The sequence below is a fragment of the Rhinolophus sinicus genome, linkage group LG04 (assembly GCF_036562045.2).
Source record: "Rhinolophus sinicus isolate RSC01 linkage group LG04, ASM3656204v1, whole genome shotgun sequence".
NCBI lineage: Eukaryota > Metazoa > Chordata > Mammalia > Chiroptera > Rhinolophidae > Rhinolophus > Rhinolophus sinicus.
Window position 1 is genome coordinate 155,975,760 of NC_133754.1, and position 25,858 is coordinate 156,001,617.

The following is a 25,858-nucleotide window of genomic DNA, read 5'->3' on the forward strand; positions in this document are numbered from 1 at the left end:
TTCTCTGCATTCTTCCTGAAAAGGGAGGCCAGCCCAAGGGCTGTGTCCCAGGCAGCCTGCTCTGGTGATCAAGGAGCAGGAAACCGGGAAAGGGCCGGGCAGGTTCTGACCTGGCCTGACTGGGAAAGGAGGCGTCACTGCCAAGAGGCACAGCTCTTGTCAGAGAGCAGGGAGCAAGGGGTCCTGAGAGTAGGTGTCAGTACATAGGCAGGGGTTACAGGGAACAGCGCTGTGCCCCAACCTCTAAATGAGCACTAGAATATGCATGGAGCTGTGTGGTCAGGGACACAAACGCAGTCAGACCTGGGGGACTGGGAGTCCAGGGGCCACCAGCAGGGGTGAGCACACACACAGGCAAGCGCCACTCATCCCTGTCTAGGAAGCGCTAAGTGGCCTGGGAGTATCAAGGAGCGAAAAGTCAGCTCCACACAGGGCTTCACAGAGCTAATGAGGTTGGGGGGCCTTAAATGGACAGCAAATGGGAGGGGAAGGCAGGCACGCAGGGCAGAGGGGACAGCATAAGCAAAGGCACCAGGCAGGAACACAGAGAATGTCTGGGTAAAGATGGCAATGCCAGCATGGCTGTGACACAAAGGGTGTGACGGAGGCCTGAGAAGGAAATGGGTGGAGGTAGGTCAGGGCTGGACTGCAGAGGGTCCTGGGTGCTGAGCTCAATGCTTCAGGCGCTTCCGACCCTTGCCTGTGGGCAGTGGGGACATATTGAAGGGTTTAACGAGAAGGCGTAACATGGGTGGAACTAGAAAGATCTTGGCAGATCAGAGGTGCCAGAGGATATATAAACAAAATTGGAGAGAACAGTCCTAGGTGCCGGCTCCAAGACAAAGATTACAAACCCACCTGGCCAGGTGGGCCTGTATTCCTCACCTGTGTGGTAACTTTTATGATCGTTAATTCAATAAACATCCTGTATTTCTTAACCAGGGCTAGTGCTGTTAAATGGCAATCTAGCTTCCGGTTACCTTGGGTGGTTTTAAGAGCTTCTTCCTTTCATGATTAAAGTACAAGGAAATGCCATATGCACCCTCCCATCTGCGATGTTATCTTGATGTTGACCTCTGCATGAAGGTCCCAGTGCTGGACCTCACATAGGACATGGTGCTTCAGAGCAGCACCCTTAGTTCCAAGAGGCTGGATGTGTCAAAACCCTAGCAGGATTCTCCAAGACTGGAGGGCTAGGACCTGAGGACAAACAGCCATGCTTGTTCTCCATCTCAACCAGAAACCACCGCCCAACCCCACTAACATGAGATATAAGTTGTTATGGTGATTGGAGGGGCCTAAACCAAAATGGCAGGGTTAAGAGCTTCATGCGGACAGAGGTAGGAGCCACAAAAGCCCGTGAAAGCTCACCCATGTGTGTGTGTGTGGGGGGGGGAGCTTTAGACACCACCGTACTCTGAAGGAGCTTGTTGGCTTGACATGGCCCCTACATCTCCTGAGATTCTGTCCCCTGATGGTTCTCTCTTTCATGTCATTATCCCCTATCCTGTGACCCCAGGGAGGCCACACACACAAGAGGGAGATTCTCCATGCTGGTACTGAGTCACTGAGTGAGGATGAAGCAAGAGGCGGGGAGAGCAGTCAGGATTCATCACCATAGTACTGGGCAGAGGGAACAGGCAGGAAGAATGGCGGTGGGGTATGTCAGTGAGAAGAAACTCAAATCACAGCAGTAACAGCTCATGTTTACTGAGGATTCATCATGTGCCAGATGCTTCACAGCGCCGTGCCGTAGGTGCTAAAACCTTGTCCTCCCACCAATGAGGAAACTGAGGAACTCAACTGAATTTAAAGTGAAGAACTCAAGCCTAAGGTCAGTAGCTGGAAAGTGGCAGAGTCAGAACCCAGGCAGTCTGAGCTGGAGCTCACTCCAATCGCCGGATACCGGCTCTGAGAAACACTTCAGGGGAAGGAGAGCTACTGCCCATGCAGTGAGAGGGCTCTGGAGTCAGGAACAGGGGTTTGAGCTGCAGCTCTACTCTTAACGTATGTGACTTTCTACTTCCCCTCTCTGAGCCTCAGTTTCTTCACTTGTGAAACAGTGCAGATGTTGTCACATTATCTGGCCTCAGGGGTCCAGGCAAATCCCAGCAAAGACCGAAGGGGAAGTTAAAGGATAGAGATGGCGACATGGCCCCTCTTCAAGCAAAACAGCACCATTGTGACCCACTGTAGATGGAGGGTTGTGTAGCATTTTAATGGGGCAAAAAGAGGTTCTGTTCTTAAAAACCTGTTTGAAAACCCCTGGACTAGATGTCTCAGAGGCCCCCCCTATTTTAAGGATTCTTTCTCTCTAATCTTAAATGGGGTGGGTGACTGAAGAAGCAAAATGACAGCAGGGTGCCCGCGACAGGGAGGCACTGAGAGACTCTAACAAACCTCTTCTCTCAGCAGTACAAAGGTCAAAGCCAGATACTACTAACTAACTCCCTTTCTGCCTCTAAAATTACTATAAAACAGAGGACACTGGAGGTTTCTAAGTTGTAAATGGGGGAATAAAGCAGATGTTTCTCCTTTGGCCTCTTTTTTAAAAGATTTCGGTTTCCTATCATCACTTTATTACATGTTCTTTATAGCTATGACACAGGTAATATTCTTTACAGATAAACTAGGGCAGAATTCAAGTTCCTTCTTAGAAATGGTTATCTGGACGTCGGCCTGTATTTTCCCAGACAAATAACCAAAGTAGAGTTGGAGCAGAAGAAATAAAATTAGCTGGACGACAGGGAGATGAAGAGGAAACATTCTCCTAAGGTGAAAAGCTAACCCTTGCAAGAGAAGGAAAAGATGAAGAGACAAAAAGACATGGATGAGGGAGGGAGGAGATGATACCGACAAAGCTAGAGGGGGAAAAAAGACATAAATATGTTTGAAAAACTAGAAATAAAATATTTCCAATGCTAAGCAGCAAGTAGGAAAGACAGGAGGGAGGGAGAATGGGGAAGTCTCAGTATCCTAGAGAAAGTGAGGAGGTGGGGGGACTGCCTGCTTTCCCCAAAACGTGATCCAAAAAACATTCATTACTTGAGATGGTTCTTGGAAAACAGTTCTCCAGTCAAACAGGCCCAGGAAACACCGTGTGCTGGGCACTTCTGGAGACTGTCACGTACACTGGTACCTGAAGGCTCTGCAGGAATGGGACCTGCTTCCCATTGTTCAAGCCAGCATTCCTCAAATGCATTTGGCCTCATCTTCATTTTGGAAAGCACACTTTGGAGAGAAGCCCCGGTTTAGGCAGAGTCTAGTATTAGCCAGCTCGGCGGTGCCACTGGTCCATGCGGGCTTGCTTAGCTTTTCAGCCAGCTTGGACTGGGGCAGGCAGGAGTATATAGCTGGTGTAAGACATTTGGAAATCCATTGTTTGAAACCTGAGGATTATCTATATAAATTATGTCATAGGAATTTAAGATGGTGGCTGAATTTTACTGGTCCAATATTTGTTTTGACTTTACAATCGAACAGAGAAGTCTTACATTCACCTAAAATATACTATACATGTGGGGTGCCAAAAAAATGTAGACACTAGACTTGTATTCATCTTTTGTCATCAGCATATATATTACAATTTTAATAGTTTTCTTTCTTAAAATGTGTATGCATTTCTTTGGCACCCTCTGTGTACACACACACACACACACACACACACACACACACATTAGCATGTTCCCCTCTAGTCTTCTTTGACCATAGGTAGTCACCTAAATTTAAAAGTTCTGCATCATCACTAACTCTCTTTTGCCTTCTTTACCCAAGTAGACATATCAGTGTAGACTTAGATGCCGTCCAGACCACAAATATCTATCTTCTGCTCAGGAAGATTTGTGGGAGACCATCAGATGTCTTGATGAATGAGATCTGACAACATTGTTACTAAATGTATCACTCATCTACTGGTGCCGTAACTGTTAAAGAGCGAAAGGAGATGCCGCTGGGGCAAGGATTGTTCTTAGTAATCCCTACTGGCTCCCGGTGATGCTGTCTCCCGCTCCCAGGCACTCACTGTCATTGCTTTAATAACGGGCTCCTGACTCTGGCCATGATCAGTATATGCTCATCGGCATCAGACAAGTGTTCTTTGATAACAGGGCTTTTCTTAAACAAATACTTGTTGGATTGAAGTGGCCTGGGCATTTACCTGTTCTCTCTTACATTCTCCAATATTCTTAGAAGGTGACCCACAACTGTCTTGCTCATAGATTTTATGTCCCTGCTTCACTTGGCCAAGCTTGGACTCAAACAGCCCCAAGGGGTTTGCCCGCCAGCTGCCCTTCCAACCTTGGGCTCAGTTCCCCCTTAACGGCGCTGTTCTGCTCTTTCCTGCCTGACAGACTCAGCTCCCACACCTGGCCCTGCCCTTTAACTTCTGCTATTTTTATACTCAAAGGTTATCTAGATCTCCAGGAACGTGCAAGGCTCATGTCTGCCTTTCAGTTCCTGTTCACTGGCCCCAGCTGAGATGCCCACGTCGCCCTCCAGCCTTTAGAACCTAGTTTGTATCCTAGGTCTTCCAGGTCCTCATTCTCTCCTTTCTGAGCTTCCAGATCATCTGGCAGCCACCATCCAGTCATACGCTATTTGGGATTGTTAACAAACTATTCCCTGGAAGGGCTCCACTTGCTATGAGTGGGGAGGGAGGCTTCGGGGCAAGTAGAACTGGGACCTTACACCTTTTTAACATCTCCCCGCAGCAGATGGTACAGCACTATGCACGGCAGTCCTCAGAAATGCGTGATGGACACACCGCTGCGGATACCAGCTTCGCTTACGGTCCGAGGGAAGGCACGCAAAGTCCCTCACTTTGATGGAAGCTGTCAACTACCTACAATTTTTCTGCCTCAAGCAGATCCAAAGTTTATCTTGAAATGAAAGGGACATTGGGCCTTTTAGAAATGGGCATACTCTGTCTCTTCTGATGAATTTCAATGAAATTTGGTATATAGATAAGTTTGATGTGTTATTGTACCGGGGAGGTTACAGTCTAAAGATATGAACTTAAGTATTCAGAATAAACTTGAAATATCAAAGTTATACTCTTGGAACAATAAGAATGCTCCTCAGACTGGAAATAAGCAAAGTTGTTTCAGCAGTGCTGCCTCTTAGGGGAATCAGATTGTCCAGGTCATGGTGCTGGAGGCTGACGTGTCTTCATTGGTTTCTTAAGCAGCGCTAAGCCCAACACACATGTGGCTCAGACAATGAGCTCTCTTCCCTCAGACTCGGCCCAGTCACGGGATGCTCAGCCGCCCACAAATCACACTTCCCCAGACATTTAGCTGGAGCCTGGCATCCAGGCCTGAACTAAGGGTGTTGTCTCCTGTGGGTACCCCAGAAGACGCCATCAGACCAGATAACTTTGAAGTTGCCTAACGGTCTGACATCTAAATGGGTGTTTTTATTTTTTAAAAGGAAAATACACAGCTACCCAAAGACAGGAAAATCAGTGCTTTATTTTGGGAAGAATTAGGGTTGTCATTTTTCTCTCAATTTTGTTGGAAGGCTGCTTCCAAAGAACAAAACAAACAAACAAACAAAACACCTCACCGATTTCCCTTGCCCAAGAGAATTAATAGCAACAAGCAGGCACATTATATGGCCTTTAGCTCACCTACACTGTTTAAGATGAGGAGGATGGCAGTCATGGGGTTGTAAAATGCCAGATGTCTAGGAAACCCCTTCCTTTCCTTCGCCCCCCTCATTGCTCACACATTGGCATACACACACATTCCCTCCCTCACTCCATCTTCCCAGACATCACCTGGTTGATAACATAGATGCCGTAGTCCAACTGCTGACGTTGCAGGATTGGGTGCAAGTAATACAGCCAGTACTTTAGGTGTTCCTGCCGGTTTCGGAATGGAATAATGATGGCCACCTTGTGAGGAGAGATGCAGTCCTTGGGGGCGTGGCGACCTCCCACCTTCACCTCCGGGTTCTGTTTCGCCAGAAGTGTCAAGTCCACAGGCACGTTAAACTCGATCAGCATGGGGCCGACTAGAGAGGTGGAGGGAAGGAGAAGTTAGCAGGCCACAGGACTCCTGGCTTTACAGGTGGTGTCAGATGGCCAGACCGCAGGAGACAGCTCCTCCTAAGAGGCAGTGTGTCCGTGGAAAAAGGCACTCACACCCAGCATTAGTGTGACCAACCATCCCAGGACACTCGTCAGTACCATGCAAGCCTAGGAAGCACTGACCTATCCAAGACGCCACCCCCCTCAGACTGTGTTTCTCAACTGTAAAATGGAAATGGGGTAATTCCTGCTATGACTTCCTGACAGGCTGTCGTGAGCATCAGAGAGCATGGATGAGAAAGCACTTTCTCAACTGGTAGTTACAAAATAGTCACAGGGATGTAAAGTACACAGCCTAGGGAATGTAGTCAATAATATTGTAAAAACGATGTATGGTGCCCAGTGGGTACTAGACTTATCGGGGGGTTACTTCATAAGTTATATAAATGTCTAACCACTATGCTATACACCTGAAACTAATATAAAATAATATTGGATGTCAACTGTAACTGAAAAATATATATATATGATGTGGGGGAAAAAAAGTTTTTAAAGAGAAAGCACTTTCTCAGAAATCCTGAGGTTGCCACCACACCCCTTTGGATAGGTTCTCTCTGAATCTAGCCAGGTTGGGGAAAGGGGTGTGTGTGTGTGAGAGAGAGAGAGAGTGTGTGTGTGTGTGTTTCAGTGTCAGGAACATCAGAAAGTAGCAAAAAGTTGCCTGGGTAATAATCCATGTCTCATGTGTTGATGCACAGATGAAACAAACTCGATGGGGAGGGACTGGAGGAAATGAGACCCCCAGAGGAGACTCAGGGGGAAATAAGAGAAAAAAAATACAGTTGGAAAGAACATCAAAGAAGAATGCTTAGCAGAAGGGATGAAGAAACAACAAAGGGGATGAAGAAGGTAGGAAAAGTCAGGGATGACTGCAAAGTTTCTGGCCTGGAAGAGCATGGCTCCAGATGAGAGAAATAAATTAGTAAGAGAGCTTTTTGGCTTAGAAGAAAAACTGATGAGACATGGATTTTGATTTAGTGGCAAGTCAGGAGCAGAAGGAAAAGCAAAGGTCAAGATCCAGATACAGGCATGGAAATCCTTGTCTCCTAAGTAGAAACAGGTGGAGCTAAGAGAGGGCCGCACTCCTTGAGGCTGGGACTGCTCCTCATGCAGCACACATGGTGAGGGCAGAAAGATGAATGGCCCAGGGACACACAGGGAATTGGGGACAAAGTCATGACTCGAACCCAGGCCCCCAGTATTCGCTGTAGGACAGATTTTCTCCAAATGGGTTCCAGGGAACACTAATCCCAGCAAGATGCTCAGTGGAAGAATGTGTCCCCTGGTCAAATAATGGTGGGAAACTTGTCTGCTAAATCCTGTTTCTGGAAAGTTATGCCATACACCAAAGGCTCTGAGAAGTGCAGTCAAGAAACCCCTTTCTCTGTACTCAACCCACCATTCCCCAAACTTAACTTGGCCATAGAACCATTTTATCAGTGGACACACTTTGGCAATTGTTAACTCTAGAGTAACCAGCTTCACCTATGAAGCAAATTAGCCCCGAAAGCAAAGCAAGGAACCTACAGAACAGAGGTGAGAACACTGACCACAAATGCAGAACAAGTTCACCTGAAACATGCTGGTGAGAACCACCCAAGGCCCAGTCAGTCACCCTATTTGTTTATCAATACGTGGCTCTCCAAGCAGCCCTGTCCCCAGAGATCACTCACCTTCTGAAACAAGACAGCCCGAGAAAAGAGAAAAGCGAGCCTGTCCGCAGGTGCAGACTCACCGTCTCCTCCGCTCCCTCCCCCGTCCCTGCCAGTACTCCTCACACCTTCCCTACCTCCCACGCTGACCCAGTTCCATCATCATGGGACCTGTTCCCATTTATTTCATTCTGAGATACAGCTCTGATCATTCCTTTCCTGCTAAAAGCCTCCAACGGCTCTAGGGCTGTGTAGCCTTGGACAAAGTAATGCCAACCTCTTAGCTTAGTAACAAGGCCCTTCAGTCTCAGCTCTCCCTCCCTCCCCATTCTTATGAACCATGCCTACATCCACACTTTTCCCTTTGCTAGAAATGCCCTTCCCTCTTTCCTCTAACAGCAAACTTTGGCATTGAAAGATGGGCCAGAATCTTAAAAGCAAAGCAACAAACTGGCCTCTTCCTTTTCCTTTCTCCATTACCAGAGTTCAGACAGCAGATCCCCTGGGGCAGGAAGGGGATCCTCAGAGCTCCAGAAGCCCTGGTCCCTCCCTGGCCATTCACTGCCCTCTCTGCAGGGACAGGGCCCTCACAGATCAGTCCCTCACAAGACTGCTGCTTACTCAGCTCCAACCTGCCAGGGTGCTCTCAGGTGAGCAGGTTTTCCATTCTAGAACTAAGTAAGGGGTCGCCCTGGACCAGTTTTTCCCAAACTTACCAGCATTCTTGCCTGAGGCAATCTGTAAAAATGTAGAATCTCAAGCCCCTCCCCTAGAGAGCCTGACTTGGCAGATCTTGGGAAGGACCTAAGTGGATAGTAATTAACAGAAGCCTACGAGATTCTGTTTGGGCAAGTTGGGCAATGGGGAGCTGAACCTCCCATCTTCACAAGTGTTGTGGCTCTCAGGCGATGAGGGTCCTCAGAGTCTCCTACAACTCACACCTCATGGAGGCAGCAGCCCTTCCCCACAAGGCCCGCTAGGCCTGGGCTGCTCAACTCCCCAGCCCCGTGCAAAGCCTTCTGGGAAGCCCTGCTGCAAAGTGTACTTGTGAAAAACACTTAAGATCTTTCACTGGGCTCGTCTCACTTCAGAGGGCCCCAAGACATCTGCAAACCCCCAGCCCCACCCCTCCTTTGGTTTTCAAGGTACTGCTAAACATAACCCCATTTTCGGGAACCCAAGAGGCATCTGGACTGTCATTCTACCAACCTGCTCATACCTTTTGAAACCAGCCCAGAATACAGGAATTCATGTTTTGTCTGCCTAGCCTCTTGGAGCAGACACCTGCAGGCTGGAAAGCATTAGTTTTGCCCCTTCAGGAGTTCCAGAACAGTGGTCCCAGGGTAGTTTCTTGGACAGGAAAGAGGATGTCTGGGCCCTGGTTCGGCTCCACCAGTGACTAGCTGGATGACCTTTAGGCACGTACCATCCGCTCTCAGGATACTGGGTTTCCACTTGTAAATTACAGGGATTGGAACTCAACCTGCCCCGCACAAACTCTTACCCACCACCACCCCCATGGGCTCCCCCAAGGGCTCCACATACAGCTTTATGACTGAACAGCCTCCTCTCACTCTCCTGCTCCTCTCTGCACCCCTCTCACAGCCGCCATCATGTTGCCAACACATTGAGAGCACCCTGACCCCCGGAACCTGCCCTCCCTGACCAATCTGGCAACTCTTTCCCCACCTTCTCTTTGTGAAGCCTCCATAGCTCTGAGAATTCTGTGGCTCACACCTCTGAGAGTGGACAGCACTTGGCAGTCAGTGGCAACTCCAGACCTGGAGCTGAATGCCTTCCTGGGTCCAAGGCCAGCCCGGAGGCCTCCCAGAATGCCCTGCACACCTACCACACTGCTGGAGCCATCCTCCGCTGCACACCTGGCTCTGTCCCAATGAGAAAATCCACTGAGCTCAGACTCCAGGAGGGCAGTGACCAGCTCTGCCCAGAACCTCGCAAACCTGCTACCAGGTCTCAGTGCCACTGCTCAGGGTCTCAGGGAGGGGTGAGGGGAGGAAGCAGAGGGCTGAGGGCTTTATGACAATCCTCAGGCTGAGCCAACACTCCCTTGCTGTGAGGCGCATGGCGTGTGCTACCACAGGCCCTCGGTCCCGCTGGGCTGGCTTGTGTGTTTTCTTGGCTCTGGGAGCTGGGAAGCAGGGTTACGTAAGCAGATGAGCAGATGTGAGCCTGTCCTCGGCTCCCCCAGCTAAAGCCTCGCCACGTGGGCCTCTCGGCTGGGAGTCCAGGTCACGGCCTTGCGTGTAAGTCGCTCAATAACTTCAATGTGTGAGCTCAACTCAGACAAATTCCACTGCTCCCTTGCCCAGCACAGCAAACGTTAAGATGTCCTTTCTTTTATGAAATGATCACGGTGGATTTTAAAGCTTGATTTTTATTTTTTTTTATTTTCTAAAAATCCTTACTTAGCATCCATGGGTCGCCCCTCAGTTTCTTCTGAAATTTTCCTGGGCCATGAAATTCAAACATTTGGGAACTGTGGAATGAGGCAAGTGTGAAGAGCTGTGTGGTTCTGAAAGTTGGGACACTGGACCGTTTCCTTGGCCAGTCCTGACAGTACTGGGTACAGCCCCTCTCTGAGCTATCTCCTCCCCAACTGGTGTTGTTCCACAGGCATCGTGGGTGGGCCATTTTTCTCTGAGCCAATCTCTCCAAAGCCAGATACACCCTGGAAGCACAGCCAGGCGTTACCAAATCACCAGGCATGGGAATGACAGCTGTTTGCAGTGGTCCCACAAACTCATGGTGCACTTGTGGTCCCTTACACTAGAAATGAGAAGCACACGAGGCGCATCTCAAACCTCTCCAGTCCTTCAGAGAAGAGAAGCTCGCTGAAGTTCTCCAAGGACTTTGTTATCACCAATTCAACAGCTGCCTGGCCTTAGCTCAAACATCACCACCCCTAGGAAGCCTTCTCAGACCACTCAAGATTGGTTCTTATTCTTCCTCCACCTCAAGTACTCACAGTAGCACATCCAAACATGTATCCAGTTAGCATGAAACACGTGCCAGCTGGTGCCAAGCATGCAGTGATGGAGCTGGGTTAGGAGGAGGTCTTTGCCCTTGGCAGCGGGTAGGGGGGAGACCAACAAAGCAGACAACAATGGTGAGGGTGACAGTGGTGAAAACAGCTGACATGGCCAAAGGAAGGGGAGTCAATTCCAGGCCAGGGAAGAGAATCAAGGAAAGCTTTGCCCAGAAGCAGCTGCCTGAACTGTCCCTCAGCTCTCCCCACCCCTAGGAATTTATCACACAGAATCATGAGTGTCCATTTGGCTGCCATGGACCCGGAGTCCACCAACAAATCTTAGATGAGTGGATGGCACACAGCTATTCTCCCTGTTTCCCTGCCACTGATGTAATAAGCAACAAAGAGGATTTCGATAAATCTTGAGGAAACTTGATGGACGAGCATAGGACAGAGAGCCACCAGAAGGGACTTCTCAAGTCTCATTTAACAATTTCTCATTGTGTTTTTTTTAATGCATTCAACCCTTATTTACTGAGTGCCTACTACGTGCACTATGAAACCTCCAACTATAAAACTTGGTTCTTTAATTTTTTTTTCAATTTTTTTTTTAACTTTTATTTATTTTAAGTGCGTTTTTCCAGGACCCATCAGCTCCAAGTCAAGTAGTTGTTTCAATCTAGTTGTGGAGGGTGCAGCTCACGCTGGCCCATGTGGGGATCGAACCGGCAACCTTGGTGTTACAAACATCGCGCTCTAACCAACTGAGCTAACCAGCCGCCCTGGTTCTTTACTTTTTCATATATATTATATTAGTTTCAGGTGTACAAAACAACATAATGATGAGACATTTACACCCCTCACTCTCATTGACTTTTAAAATCTAATTCATAAAAACTTCAAAAGTACTGGAAATTTAGTTCTTAAACCAGATGTTCATGGTATTTTTCTTTTTACCTTTGGGTATATCTTTAAAATTGAACAATAAATATTTTCAAATATAACCCAAGAACAAGAAATGTGACCCCATCCTTCAACTCTTTCCCAATAAGGAAGTGTATTCTGAAATAGATTTCAAAACGTACTACTCAGTGACCAGAAAACAGGAATAATCTATCCCTAATGCTGACTTGATATGTCTCAGGCACACTGCACACAGAACACAATTTCAACAACCACTGTTCTTTCTGCCATTTCACCATCCAAGCCCCTGTGATACCCTGGGGAAAGAAACGCTGTTTCAACAGGAAGCAGAGCACATTTGTGGTCTCAGAACCCTGCATTGGGGGCATAGAGAAAAACAAAGTATTTGCTCGGCAGATCTCCTCTGGCAGAGCCCAGGTGGCCAAGAGGAAGCTGGACAAATCAGGTATAGTGGGGCTAGTTGCTCCTTCATCCATCGCTGCTGAGGAGCAGCCCTGCCATCTGCCTAAACTGCCACACTTTGTAGGTCTTCCAAAATATGACCTGAAAGTAAGTGGGCCAGCAGTGGACCACCTACCTCAGTGAAAGTGGCCTTTCTTGTGCCCTGCTCTCTCCTCCATTATCAATTCCCACCCAACCTTGAGCCAAGCATTCTCATTTGCTACTGTATTTGCTTTCAAAATGCTGGTGAGCTTTCCATCCACTACAGAGGTTCTCAAGCTGGGGTGTAGAAGAATCATCATCGGGGGAAGCATATAAAACTGCAGATTCCTGGGTCCTACTAACCAGAGCTTCTGATATGGTAAGTCTGAGGCTGGGGCCCAGGACTCCGCATTTTAACAAGCACTCTAGGTAACTTTAATGTGGGTCCCTGGAGTACATTTTGAGAAGTGCTGGTTTACAGGTTCACTCATTAACCACCACCTCCCTTCCACCCCACAAAGCTCTCTAAGAGTGAGGTACCAAGGAAAACAACTGACGTTCAGGAACTACTGTGTATTTCTTCTTTCTGACAACGTATGTTATGTAACAGAATATGTTTCACTTTTGGTTTTTGTAAAGGGACGGATGTCTTAACTATTATGTTGGGCCACATGGTCTGAATGTCTACATTTTAATTCTCCCTCGGTCTTAAGTTTTTAAGTTACATTTTCTCTATATCTGACTTTATTTATATTGGTCCTTTTTATGGTGTGTAATCTCAAAAGCTACCTCAAAAACCTTTGTGAAAGTGGTGAGGTAACAATCCTTCCAAGTTCAAACCAAATATCATCTCTTCAAAACTTTCCCCAAGCCCCTTGGGCCAATCAGACCCGGCTCCACGTGCCCAAAATACCCTTTATACAACATTTGAGCCCTTCAGGATGAGGGTACCAGCTTCTTCCAGTATACTCTCCTCTCCTTGAGGGCAAGGGTTGTGTCCCATTCATTTTTGTACTTGTGACAGTTTCTGGCAGAGGAGCATCCACAAATGTGTGTCGACCCACACAGCACTTGATCAACTACGAGTTCAGAAGCTGAGCTAACAGAGCAGGAAACCATCTTGCCTTCAATATTTGAGAATCTAGATTGTTATCCTAATAGACATCGACAACCAAGGCAAACAAAGGCAAAAACACTCTCCTTTCTGTACTCTAAAGATGCCTTTGGTTTCCAGGCACCTGATTTGTGATGGATGGGCATATTCCATCCTCAATTTGAAAATACATTTCCTCCAGGTTTGAGGCCTACAATTTGAAACTTTTTGGCAGTGGACAGCCTAACCTCCTCGTGAAAATGTTTCATTTCCTCATCTAAACCTCACACTGCCGCATCAGACAGGTGCTTCACCAAATACCATTTGTTTGACAAAATATCCCCAAAGCTCAAAGTCTGATGCAGGTTGTGAGATCACCAGAAATGCTTTGGGTGGTCATTCAGTCCAGGGTCCTGTCACCGAGGGTACCAAGGCGTAAACCTAAGGGAGCAAAACATGGTTGGATTTCATCACCTTGATGGGTCCGGATCCTCTTTGAACCAGAACCCAGAAGAACCTGGCAGACCAGAGCTGGAGGGACCTTGAGAATTATGTTTCAGGCCGACGGTTACACTTGCTTGCGGGCCTTATACACAAGGGTTTGAAACTGAAGGCCAGAGAGACAGACTTCCTCAAGGACATTCTTGGATTGCCACAAAAGCCTCCCTTATTACTACTCCCTTAAGGTTCTGATGTTCATGGATGCATCCACACAGTGGACAGCAAATCGCAGCACACATGCCTCTCTACTCTCCCTTCACTGTGCCTGTGGGAATTCTGTCTCAGAATCCTTCTCAGCCTAGGACCCAGGGAGCTACCAACTGATCCCAGGTGGTATAAAAAAGAATCTTATTTGACATCACTGACCTAAACCCTTCTCAAGTCCATTTCCATACTATACATGGTCATGGCTCCCAAATTCAGGGGCAGGAGAAGCAAGGAGAGAATACTGGGAAACCTCTGGGAGATCCCAGAACTGGGGGTGTGACAGTACGCTTATGTCCTGGGGTGACACAAAAAAGGTTTTCACCAACAGTAAAACCACAGAGATGCAAGGAAGGCCCTGAGGTCAAGAACCAGTGCCAGGGATTACAGGCTTTTCAAGCCCACTGAACAGGCTTCTCAGTGTTTGTCCACTGGGGAAAATTGTCCCAGGAGGGATTTCTGCTTTGTTTGGTCCTGGCCCAAAAACAGATTTCCTCCTCACCCAGCCCTTCTCTCTCTCTCCCTCCCTCCCTCCCTCCGACTCTTCCTCCCTCCCTCTGCTGGAATTTGTGGAAACTGCCTGACCATAGTTATTATCAGTTAGCACTACCAGGAAAGCCTGCCCACAGTTATTAGTTATCACTACCAGGAAAAGCTCAGAAGGCCAACTTGCCTGGAAACTCTATGTCAGCCCAAGGAAGATCTTGCTGCATCTCTCTCCTCTTAGAACTATAGCACTTCTGGGAGGAATGGTTTGAACTTCTCAGAAAGGATTAGAATGACAAATGCCTGGTATTTTATTGTAAGACTTTCCCCTCCAGGCTGGACAGTACCCTGCCTCCTCTGCGGCCTCCACTCTCGGCCAGCAGACAGTCACCAACAGGTAACCCAGGGCCCGCCACAGGCATGTTTCGTTACCTCTGAACCTTGTCAGTGACAGCACAGTGCATATACCACACCATAGGCCTACAACATACACGTATTTGCTGAATAAATATATCCATAATACTTACTTGCGGGCCTTATACTCTAAGAGGAAAAGTCATTCTCAATAGAATTCATAGAATCTGAGGGGTCATAAAGATTGACTGTTTACTGAGGACAATTAGCTGAGTTCAGCTATACCAGCATACCCAAAACGTAGAGGAACTAAGGTTATTAACATAGTGACAGAAGAAAGAAGAGTGTTGGTGAGAGACTGCACAAAACAAAGGAAAAAGGGTCATGTTCAAACAAAAGATAGCATGGGCAATATGAACAGATAGATGACAGACTCAAAGAGACCTGCAATGTCTGAAAACAGCAAGGGATTAGTATCCAGGATGTATTTTAAAATCCTGTATATCAACAAGAAAAATACAAGCACCTCAGTGGAAAAAAAGCTAAAGGATTATTATGAAGAAGCAATTTGCCAGAGAAGAATCTCAACAGCCATCAAGCATATGAAGAGATACTCAAGTTTATTTGTAATCAGAGAAAAGCAAGTCAAAACAAGAGCTCTCTCAGCACATTTATTCATTTGGCAAAAGTTAGGAAGCTGGTCAATGCCAAATATTTGTGGTGGCAAGAGCCGCTCATGCTCTTCTGGTACAAAGGTGAATGGGGGCAGCCATTCTGGAGTGGTATCTGTCACTCCCGAAATCTACATAAATACACATACACAGGTCCATAAAGGATGAGTAGAAGACTGTTCCTTACAGCAGTATTTTCGAAGACCGCGTTGGCGTCTACCATTAAGGAAGGGAGAAAAATCACTGAATGGATACTAGATGTATACATAGCAATGTGAATGGACCTTAAAAACAGTTCTTGGTTTCTAAACATCATTCTCTACTAAAAAGAAATAGGGCTTGTCGGAAAAGTGGCTGATTCCAGGGCTGAGTCAGGGAATGAGCAAAAGGAGCCCAGAACATCTTGCTGTGCCTAAAAGGAAGTGCTCAAAGAATGATGGAATATTTCAAAAGGGCGTAGGAACCAGCCTGAAGGGGATTGCATTGGCCAATCAAAATAAATAATTCTGAGCACCAAAATAAATAATTCTAGTAAAAGAGTATGAGCTATCAAATAAAGTAAGAATCCATAAGTCTGCACTGAATTAATAGGGGAGAAGCAAAAGTGCTTCCTTACAGGAAAATGCCAACTAATAAATGTAGAAGGAATGATGGAATGAGATCACCAACTACCATAATAACTGATTCTGGCAAGAATCATCAATAGATGCTAAAAACAGTGGATGAAAGTTTGTGGAATAACAGGGTATTTATATAATCTCAAAGTAAATGCCCATAAGATACTTTTCAGTTAAAAAGGGTATCATCACAACTGGATAATGGAGAAATGGCAGATACTACCATAATGAAATTATCAAAGTTCACATGGCCAGTAAGGCCCGAATTGATGCATGTGCCTCCAGATATGATGCACTGAGAACTCAGCATCACTCATGTGGTATTCTTGTCAAAATGCATAACCTGAACCTCATCACAAGGAAATACCAGATGGGCCCAAATTGAGGGGCCTTCTGCAAAATAACTGGCCTGTACTCTTCAACAATGTAGTGTCATATAATATAAAAAAACACTCAGGCACTGTTCCAGATTAAGAGACTAGAGAGACATGACAACTGAATGTAATGCATTGTCATTCACAAGGACATTTTTGGGACAACGGACAAAAATCTTAAGATCTGTAATGAGACAGGAATTTTTCAATGGTGATTTCCTGATTTTGATCATTACACTATATAATGTAAAAAATACACTATATTATATAAAAAATTCTTATTTTTAGGACATACTGAATATTTAGAAATAAAGGGGCATGGTTCAGAATACCTCTCTCTCTCTCTCTCTCTCTCTCTCTCTCTCTCTCTCTTCCTTGCATGCGCACGCACGCGCAGACGGAGAAGGAAAGAAGAGAAAGAGAAAAGAAAAAGCAAATATAGCAAAATGTTAACATTTGAGGAACTTAGGGGAATCCAGAGAATATCCAGAAATTCTTTGTATAATTCTAGCAACTTTTCTGTAAGTTTGAAGTTATGTCAAACTTTAAAAAAATAAAAAGAGCTAGGTAAAAAAAAAAAATTAGAATAAAAATGAGCTATAAAATAATACTATTTACGTAAGTTAAAAATATATGTACAGGGCCGGCCTGGTGGCTCCAGCGGTTGGAGCTCCGTGCTCCCAACTCTGAAGGCTGCCGGTTCAATTCCCACATGGGCCAGTGGGCTCTCAACCACAAGGTTGCCAGTTCAATTCCTCGACTCCCGCAAGGGATGGTGGGCTCTGACCCTGCAACTAAGATTGAACATAGCACCTTGTGCCGCTGAGCTCCCGGATGGCTCAGTTGGTTGGAGCGCGGGCTCTCAACCACAAGGTTGCTGGTTTCCACTCCCGCAAGGGTTGGTGGCGCCCCCCTGCAACTAACCACGGTAACTGGATCTGGAGCTGAGCTGCGCCCTCCACAACTAAGATGGAAAGGACAACAACTTGACTTGGAAAAAAGTTCTGGAAGTACACACTGTTCCCCAATAAAGTCCTGTTCCCCTTCCCCCCAGTCCCCCCAAAAAAACTTTTAATCTTCCTGGAAATCAGAAATTCCAGCACGTAAATAATTCTCCTGGGAGATTTATAACTGAGTCAGTTAGCTGCCCCTTTGATATGTTCTGGAGCTTGACTAAATTTCTGGTTCAGTAATGCTGGTTACAAATACATTCTTCTCTCTCCATCTAGAACCAGACTTGGGGGTGCGGAGAGCCTGCTTCCCTATGGACCATCTGGGCAGTTTGCTGGCCATGCACTCCTGGCATTACCTCTGTGGTGTCAGGACTACTTTAAATGCAGCCAGCTCCAATTTCCTTCTCCAAGGAGTGGGTATAAAGTGTTCTTTTCAGGTGGTAAATGAGATAACACATATACATCCTTATTACAGTGCTTGACACTAATAGATATTCAATAAATATTACTTTGCCTTCTCACTGACTCCCTAGAACTTCACAGCCTGTAATAATCATTGCAGCTCTACAATCACAAGTGGTTAAAATTCACTTTTTTACTCTGATCCACCAGCAACAGTGGTCGATTTGGAAAAAAAGCCTGGGATCTCAAAGGGTCCTTTGGGTATAAGTCTTCCTGCAACACGAGGTTTGAACAGCGATTCAGTTCATCTTTTACTGTCAGGGATGAGTACCAAAATGTTAAAGAACCAGCTTAGAAGAAAATACAGAAGAAAAAATTTATAATCTTGGAATGATGAAGACCTTCCTAAGTGAAAAAAACAATCTGAAGTGATATAGGAAAAGACAGATTTAAATACGTAAAAATTCAAAATTTCTGTATAGTGAAAGCTACTAGAGATAAAGTTAAAAGACAGGTGACAGAGACCATATCTGCAAACAAAATATGATAAAGGAGTAATATCCATACTATTAAAAGATCCTACAGATATATTTTAAAAATAGAAGAGTAAAAATATGAACAAGTACCTTACAGAACTACAAATAGTCAACAAACACATAACATTTTGCTCAACATCATCAGTAATCAGAAAACAAAACAAGATACCACATCTGACCATCACATTGGCAAATGTAAAAAGACTGCTAACATCCAGTGCTGGCATGGATACAGGAAACAGGCACTTCTCATACACAGCTGATGAGTATAAATTGGAGGACAATTTGACAGCATCTATCAAAATGTTAAAAGTGTATGATCTACAGATCTCAAATCAATAACCTAAACTTCCACCTTAAGACACTGGAAAAAGAAGAGCAAACCAAGCCTAAAGCAAGCAGAAGGAAGAAAATAATAAAGATTAGAGCAGGAATTGATGAAAATGAGAACAGAGAAATAGAGAGAAAAATAAAATCAATGAACCAAAAGTAAGTTCAACAAAAATGGCATACTTTTGACTAGACTGACCAGAGGTAATGACCAGAGGTGAATATATGGTGATGGAAGGAGAACTGATTCTGGGTGGTGAACACACATGATATATAGATGCCGCATTACAGAGACTGTACACTTGAAACCTATGTAATTTTACTAACCATTGTCACCCATAAGAGTTTTAGTTTGAAAAAAAAAGATTCAAATTACCAAAATCAGGAAGGAAAGAGGGAACATCCCTACCAACCTAATAGATATTAAAAAGAATTTTAAGGGCCAGCCCGGTGGCTCAGGCAGTTAGAGCTCCATGCTCCTAACTCTGAAGGCTGCCTGTTCGATTCCCACATGGGCCAATGGGCTCTCAACCACAAGGTTGCCAGTTCAATCCCTCAAGTCCCACAAGGGATGGTGGGCTCCGCCCCCTGCAACTAAGATTGAACACGGCACCTTGAGCTGAGCTGCCTCCTGGATGGCTCAGTTGGTTGGAGCGCATCCTCTCAACCACAAGGTTGCCAGTTCAATTCCTCAAGTCCCGCAAGAGATGGTGGGCAGCGCCCCCTGCAACAAAAATTGAACACGGCACCTTGAGCTGAGCTGCTGCTGAGCTCCCAGATGGCTCAGTTGGTTGGAGCGCACCCTCTCAACCACAAGGTTGCCGGTTCGACTCCCGCAAGGGATGGTGGGCTGTGCCCCCTGCAACTAGAAACGGGAACTGGACCTGGAGATGAGCTGCACCCTCCACAACTAAGACTGAAAGGACAACTTCAAGCTGAACGGCACCCTCCACAACTAAGATTGAAAGGACAACAACTTGACTTGGAAAAAAGGCCTGGAAGTACACACTGTTCCCCAATAAAGTCCTATTCCCCTCCCCCCCAAAAAAAGGAATACACCATGACCAAGTAGGATTTATCCCAGGAATTCAAGATTGATTTATATCTAAAAAAACTCACACGAAGAAACAAACAAAAAAATGCATAATACACCATATCAGTAGAATAAACAACAAAAACCACAAGATGTACTTCAACAGACACATAAAACCGTTTGACAAAATACGTCACCTATTTATGATAAAAACACTCCACAAACTAGGAACTTTCCTCACCTGATAAAGACCATCTACAAAAATCCTGCTGTTAACATTACAGTTAACAGTGAAAGTCTGACGGTTTTCCCTCTAAGATCAGGAACAAGACAAAGATGTCCTCTCTTATCCTATCTATTCAATATTGTACTAAAAGTTCTAACCTGGGCAATTAGGCAAGAAAAAGAGCTGCTGTGAGAGTTAATGAAAATAACACATATGAAGTATTTTTCCAATGCTTGATAAGTGGAATAAGCATTATCTGTTGTGAGAGAGGCTGATTCGTTGTTGCTGGAGCCCAGGACCCTACTCACAATTGGCTCCCGCCGACTGGGTTTTCAAACTGACATCTTAACTCATTCCGACTTTCGATTTTTGTCCCTAGAAACTGGAATTGCTAAAAGGATCAGGTGGTTGTGGACTCATCCAGTAAGACTCAATCCTGGCTCACAGGGCCCAATGAGAGTCACCCTGGCTCTACATGGCTGGCCCTAGTGGGGACAGCACTCAGCTGTCCTGCAGGGAAGCCATTTAGACATACCGAGCAGGAGTGCACTGCTATATCAGAATCCCAGGCAGGAAGAGATTCCAGAGAGCATCCAAGCCAACCCCTCACCGCATTTCATTGATGGGTAAACTGAGGCCCAGTGGGAGGATATGACTTCTCTCAGATTATTCAGTAGGTTGGCACCAGAGCTGGACTAAAGGGCTTGGCATCCTGGCTTCCAACACCAGCCCCTGGGTAAAGACAGGCCTGTGCCTAAGTTTTTCTAACAACACACCAGGCACAGGTCGCTAGCACCCACCTATGTCCAGCCCCTGTTTTTTACCACATCCCTTCTCACCTCCTGAGATTTCACCAAACATCCAATGCCCCCCCAGCTCCTCCACCAGACCACTCAGCTACTTGTAGTCCATGATGCATCTCGCCAAGACACGGGCAAACAACGTCCACCTGGAGAAGGGAAGGCTATGGATCACCACAGAATCCTGGTACCCCTGACACATGGCAACACACATTCCAAGTTCCCAAGGTTGGGAATTCAACAAGGTGGAGGTCTTCTCCTTGTGGCCTGGGGTAGGTGTGTTCATATATGTCAGGCCAGTCTCCACTAAACTTGGTTCCAGGCTAAACCCTGTCCCTGAGCTGAGGTTACAGCCTCACACCTTTCCTTCCTCCTAACTCTGCCCCACAGTAGAAGAAAAAAACTGCCTTTGGAGGGAATTATATGCTGCAGCCTACTACTTTGACTGTATGCCTTCTGTGCCAAAGGGACTAGGTTGGGCATTGATCAAAAGACAGAGTACTGATAGTTCCACAAACCTCATCTCATTCAATCCTCTTACCAACCCTCTGAGGTAAACATTATCTCCCCATTTTGCACAGGAAGAAAGTCTTCCTCTAGGAACAATATGCTGGACAGTAGCTCTGGCCTGATTCCAAATGGACCCTGTTAAGTCAGAGCTGATTGCTGTGGAATTCAGAAGACAGGATATAGGGAGTGGCTATAGGATAAAGGGAGCAGCTGTCTCAAGTTGAATACTCCACATCTTCTAAATTTGTAAACCTTTGGTCACTGACATCACTAGCTCATAAGTCATTCTACCATTTATGCAAGTCAGCAGGCTCCTGTTCAAGTACAAAAGGGGTGCGTGTATGGCGGCAGGGGAGGAGTAGCTATAGGGACAGAACTGGCAATTCTGTTCAGACCTTGGGCTACTACTAATTAACTTATTTTTACCCAATATAATTTAAAAGCCTTTCCCTGTCCGGACCCCCTTTCTGGATCTAATGAACCAGGGCTGTCAGATCAGAGTTCACTCACATGGGTTAAATGGCCAGGTAAATACTATCATTATCCCCATTTTACAGGTGAAAACACTGAGGCACAGAGAGGATACTATTTTTCCCATATCACACGGGTTAGCCAAAGTGATAAAAACACTCTCCATGCCATTTCAGAGACCATCCATCAACTAAAATCGTTATGCCTGCTTAGTCAGAGATGATAAAAATCCTCAGCAGAAGCCCAGACTAGCCTGTCAGAACCTACCACAGTTTCTGCAGCTTTTAAAGCCAAAGAGTCTGCTTCCATTCTATAGGTTTGGCTCCATAAATAAAGGAAAAAGGAAAGATTCTCATCTTGTGTAAATCAACTCTTTGGCAAAAGTGTCAAAAGAGCCACCTTTGTATCCTCAGCAGTAACTGCCCAGAGACAAAGGCTTCCAAGTCCAGAGTGGCCCCAGGCTCTACAGAGGGACCTTAACACACATACAAGGCCCAAGGGTTGGGAGTGTGAGACTCCAGACAGACCTGACTCTCCTTGGGAATCCACTCTTTAAAAGCCCATATCCCTGGCCCAGGAATTCACAATTTAGGGCCTGTGGATTCTTCCAATACTCCTAGAAAACAAAGTGCCAATGTGAAACAGTGTCGTAAAGATCTCCTCTGGCCTAGAAATTTCTCTCCAGCACTTTATCCCAAGGAAACAATTCAAGTAAGCAAAGAACTACACACAGAAAAAATGTTCAAGATTATCTATAATGGTGAAACCTGGAATGTTGAATGCTACGGGAACATCCATAAGAATTTTAGAGAGCAACTACAAAAGACAATTAGGATAATTATTAATATAATGGTTTAGTATGTTGAATGAAAATAGCAGGTACAAAATAGTTTCACATTGTGATTGCAACAAAGTATAATATGTATGCATTTGGAAAGTAAATGCAAGTTCTGCTACAGTGGTAGGCTCTGTGTTTTGTTACAATGGTAGATAGGAGAATTATGTTTTTAAACATTTAATTTGATGATATTTTCAACTAAAAAAAAAAGGAAGAAATCCTACAAAGCAAAAGCCAAAATCTTCACAAATAAGAACTATAAGTACTACCAATAATAGATAACATATAGTCAGAGCTTATTCTGTTAGGCACTGTTTTAGGCCCTTTTATGCCTACTACCTAAACTTCACATCTGTGAGGTAGATACTATTATCCCCATTCTACAGGTGAGAACACTGAGGCAAGAGAGGATAATAACACTTCTCCCATATCACACTGGCTAGCCAGTGATAGAAACATTCCATTCCCTATGCCATTTCAAAGATCATCCATCAACAAAAATCTTTATGCCTGCTTAGTCAGAGATGATAAAATCCTCAGCAGAAGCCTCACTACAAGAGCACTTGAAATGGGTAGTGGGCAGTGAGCTTCCCAGGGAATTTCAGAGGCCTTTCATGCTGCAGAGATAACCGGAATTTCTCCCCATACCAACCTAGACTCTAGGAGGAAGAGAAGGAGGGCACCAAAGACCAAAAGGTCCAGCCCACTCAAACTTCAGAGAGGGGGAGGGGGACCAACAGAGCCAGTAACTTGCCCAAAATACGGTAATGACTTAGGAATCCTCACTCCAGTGGCCTTCAAGACTTGTCCCTACCCTCTGCAGACCATGAAAGCTCTCTTTCTATATCTCTCTCTCCCTTCACCTCTCTTGGGGCCCTCAGTCTAGCTATCCTCAGCCTTCCCATCCAACATGGTCCCAACTACACCAGCTTCTCTCTTCTATCATCTTCTGTTCACTCTGCCTTTACTTCCTGTCCTCTCCTGCCCTGCTGGTGACTGTTCGCAACAGCTGGCCCTCAGTTATGATGTCCTGCCCATGTGACAGCAACTAGAGGTAATTATAACCCGTGTTCAGCTGTAGACCCCTGCCCTTCCCAACCAGGGAGACTATTCAAACAGACTGAGATCCAGATGCTCTAGTCGGTGTTTGGAAGAGAGGCCCTCCATTTTGCCTGGCCCTGGGAGCACCCACCCTTCCCCTCTCTGACCACATAGCAATGCCACAGTCTCTACCAGTGAGGGGCTCTCTGATAACAGGGACCAGCCCTTGTTCATGTCTAACTCCCACGTTTCATATGGGATAGTTACCAGTAAGTTTGTTGAATGAGCAAATGAGTCCCCATTCATTTTCTTCCTTGGGGCCTCAAGATTCAAGTCTACAGACCAGGCAGAGACCTTGCCCAGGTTGTCTGGGGGCTCATCTTAATTCCAGGAACTACCTAATACCTCCTACAATGCAAGTATCAGTTTCCCTAGGTCCAGCCTATCTCAGAGTCCTTTCCTCTTGGTTTTTTTTCAGCTGATGGTATTCTGAAACACCAACAACAGCTCTGCTGTTTCAGGATGTCAAAGGCAAAAGGACATTATGCAAAACAGGAAGAAACTTTTAAAGAATTTTTAAAGTCATTTTTAGAATGCACCCTGTCATAAGGCCAGGCAGTGATTGAACCCCCTGCCAGGGCCCCTCCCTATGACCTCCAGACCCCTGTGGTGGGGCAGGAAGGAGCATGATCTCACACCATACTGGTCCCGTGATCTCATACCATACTGGTCCCGCTGGTCTGACATAACCCTGCCCCTTCCTTCAGTGTAGCCTCCCCAATCCCCAGGCTGTGTGCCAAATGACCCCTGGCAGATTACCAAACCCAAAGCGGCTCTCAAAGAGGAGAATTTAGTTCCAGTAAAGACACTCAAAGGGGAATAACTTCAAAATAGACACCTTGGGAAGAGCCTGGTGTGCTGGCCTGAAGGCTGAATTGCTCTAACCCACCTGAACAAGCCCCTTACTGAGTGCCAGACTCTCCTGGTCTCTGAGGCTTCTCCTGAAAGGAATTCCTGGAAACCTCCGGGTTTTTCACTTCATGAACCCTCCTCACATGTCAGGACCCCCGGGAAGTAGGAGAGCTATGCTATCTGTTTCAGCGTCTGATTTGCGAGCTTGTTCCCACACCTTCTGTGGAAATAGTCAAGTCAGTTATGTCAGCTGGGTGAGCTAGCTGGTTGTTCATCCAGCAACACGCCCCAGTGGCCCCAGTGCCACAGTCTGCGTAAGCCCAGCCCAGCGACTCGGAGACAAATGTAGAAGTTACTGAGAAAGCTGACTCCTGGGGCATCACCCCCACTGATTCTGTTGACAGCTCAGCCTCATCCCAAGAGCCTGCCCCCAGCCCTGCCCCAGGCACTTCCTGCACCTCGTTTCCTTTTTAATCAGAATTCTAGAAACATCCTTCATTCAGCAATAAACGATACCCATCTGCCAGCAACAAGCAAACATGTAATTTTCAATGGATCTAACATGTAGTAAAACTGGTTTAAAAACTTAGGCCTTCTCAAAAAGCACTCGCCCCTTTCTTTTCTTTTTTAGAAAACTCTATTATGAAAACAATTCAAAAGCACATGAAGCTTTATGTACAAGCTTCACCAAACCACTAAAAAAAACCCAAAACTCTGTGTGTGTGTGTGTGTGTGTGTGTGTGTGTGTGTGTTCAACTGCTGGATGATAAAAATGACGGCATATTCAGCTGACAGAATATAGCCTTTGTGGCTTTTAAAAGTGTAGGACCAAGCTTGTAACAGTCTTCAGTGAAAAATGCTAGACACCAGGCTTTCTATATCTATATCAATCTATCTGTCCATCTATGAAGATAATCAGCTGTATTCTTAAACATGTGTAAGAAAAAACACTAGCAGGAAACATGCCAACACATTTTGTCTGGGTGACGGGAATACAGGGGTGCTTTTTCACCTTTTTTCAACTTATTTTCAATAAGCCTCCATTTTTTTTTTAAAAAGGAGGAAGAGATTACCAGTTCCTCAAAGAAACAGGCAAAAGCAAAAAACCACAGCCCTAGTCTCTTGCATCCCTAGGGCGACTCCTCCACTCTCTCAGGGCTTCCTGAGGGGTTTGGAGAGGCAGCAGGGTGACAGAGAAGCAGCAAGGAACACACCCAGGTCAGACATTAAAATCACTGCCAAGTAATTCAGCCAATTATATAGCCCCTGGCCTTCATGTTTGTAGGGAAGGGGCGGGCTGAGGCCAGGCTGGAAAGTAGAACCTGAAACAAAGAGCAAAGCGAGTGAGTCAGCCCTTCTTTCTGCCTTTCGGCCACGTTCACCCAGAACCAGCTTCCTGCCAGACCCATCCCCTACCAAGTCACCACAGC

The 25,858-nt window shown here is 45.9% G+C and overlaps 1 protein-coding gene across 2 annotated transcripts in view; it reads right to left on the reverse strand.

The window, feature by feature from the left end:
• Positions 1-25,858, reverse strand: part of B4GALT1 (beta-1,4-galactosyltransferase 1) — a 49,073-nt gene that overhangs the window by 17,438 nt on the left and 5,777 nt on the right. For both annotated transcript variants that reach the window (XM_074330643.1, XM_019734236.2), the window contains exon 2: positions 5,777-6,012. In XM_074330643.1, the coding sequence (XP_074186744.1) occupies positions 5,777-6,012 (236 nt within the window). The remainder of the gene's footprint in view (positions 1-5,776; positions 6,013-25,858) is intronic.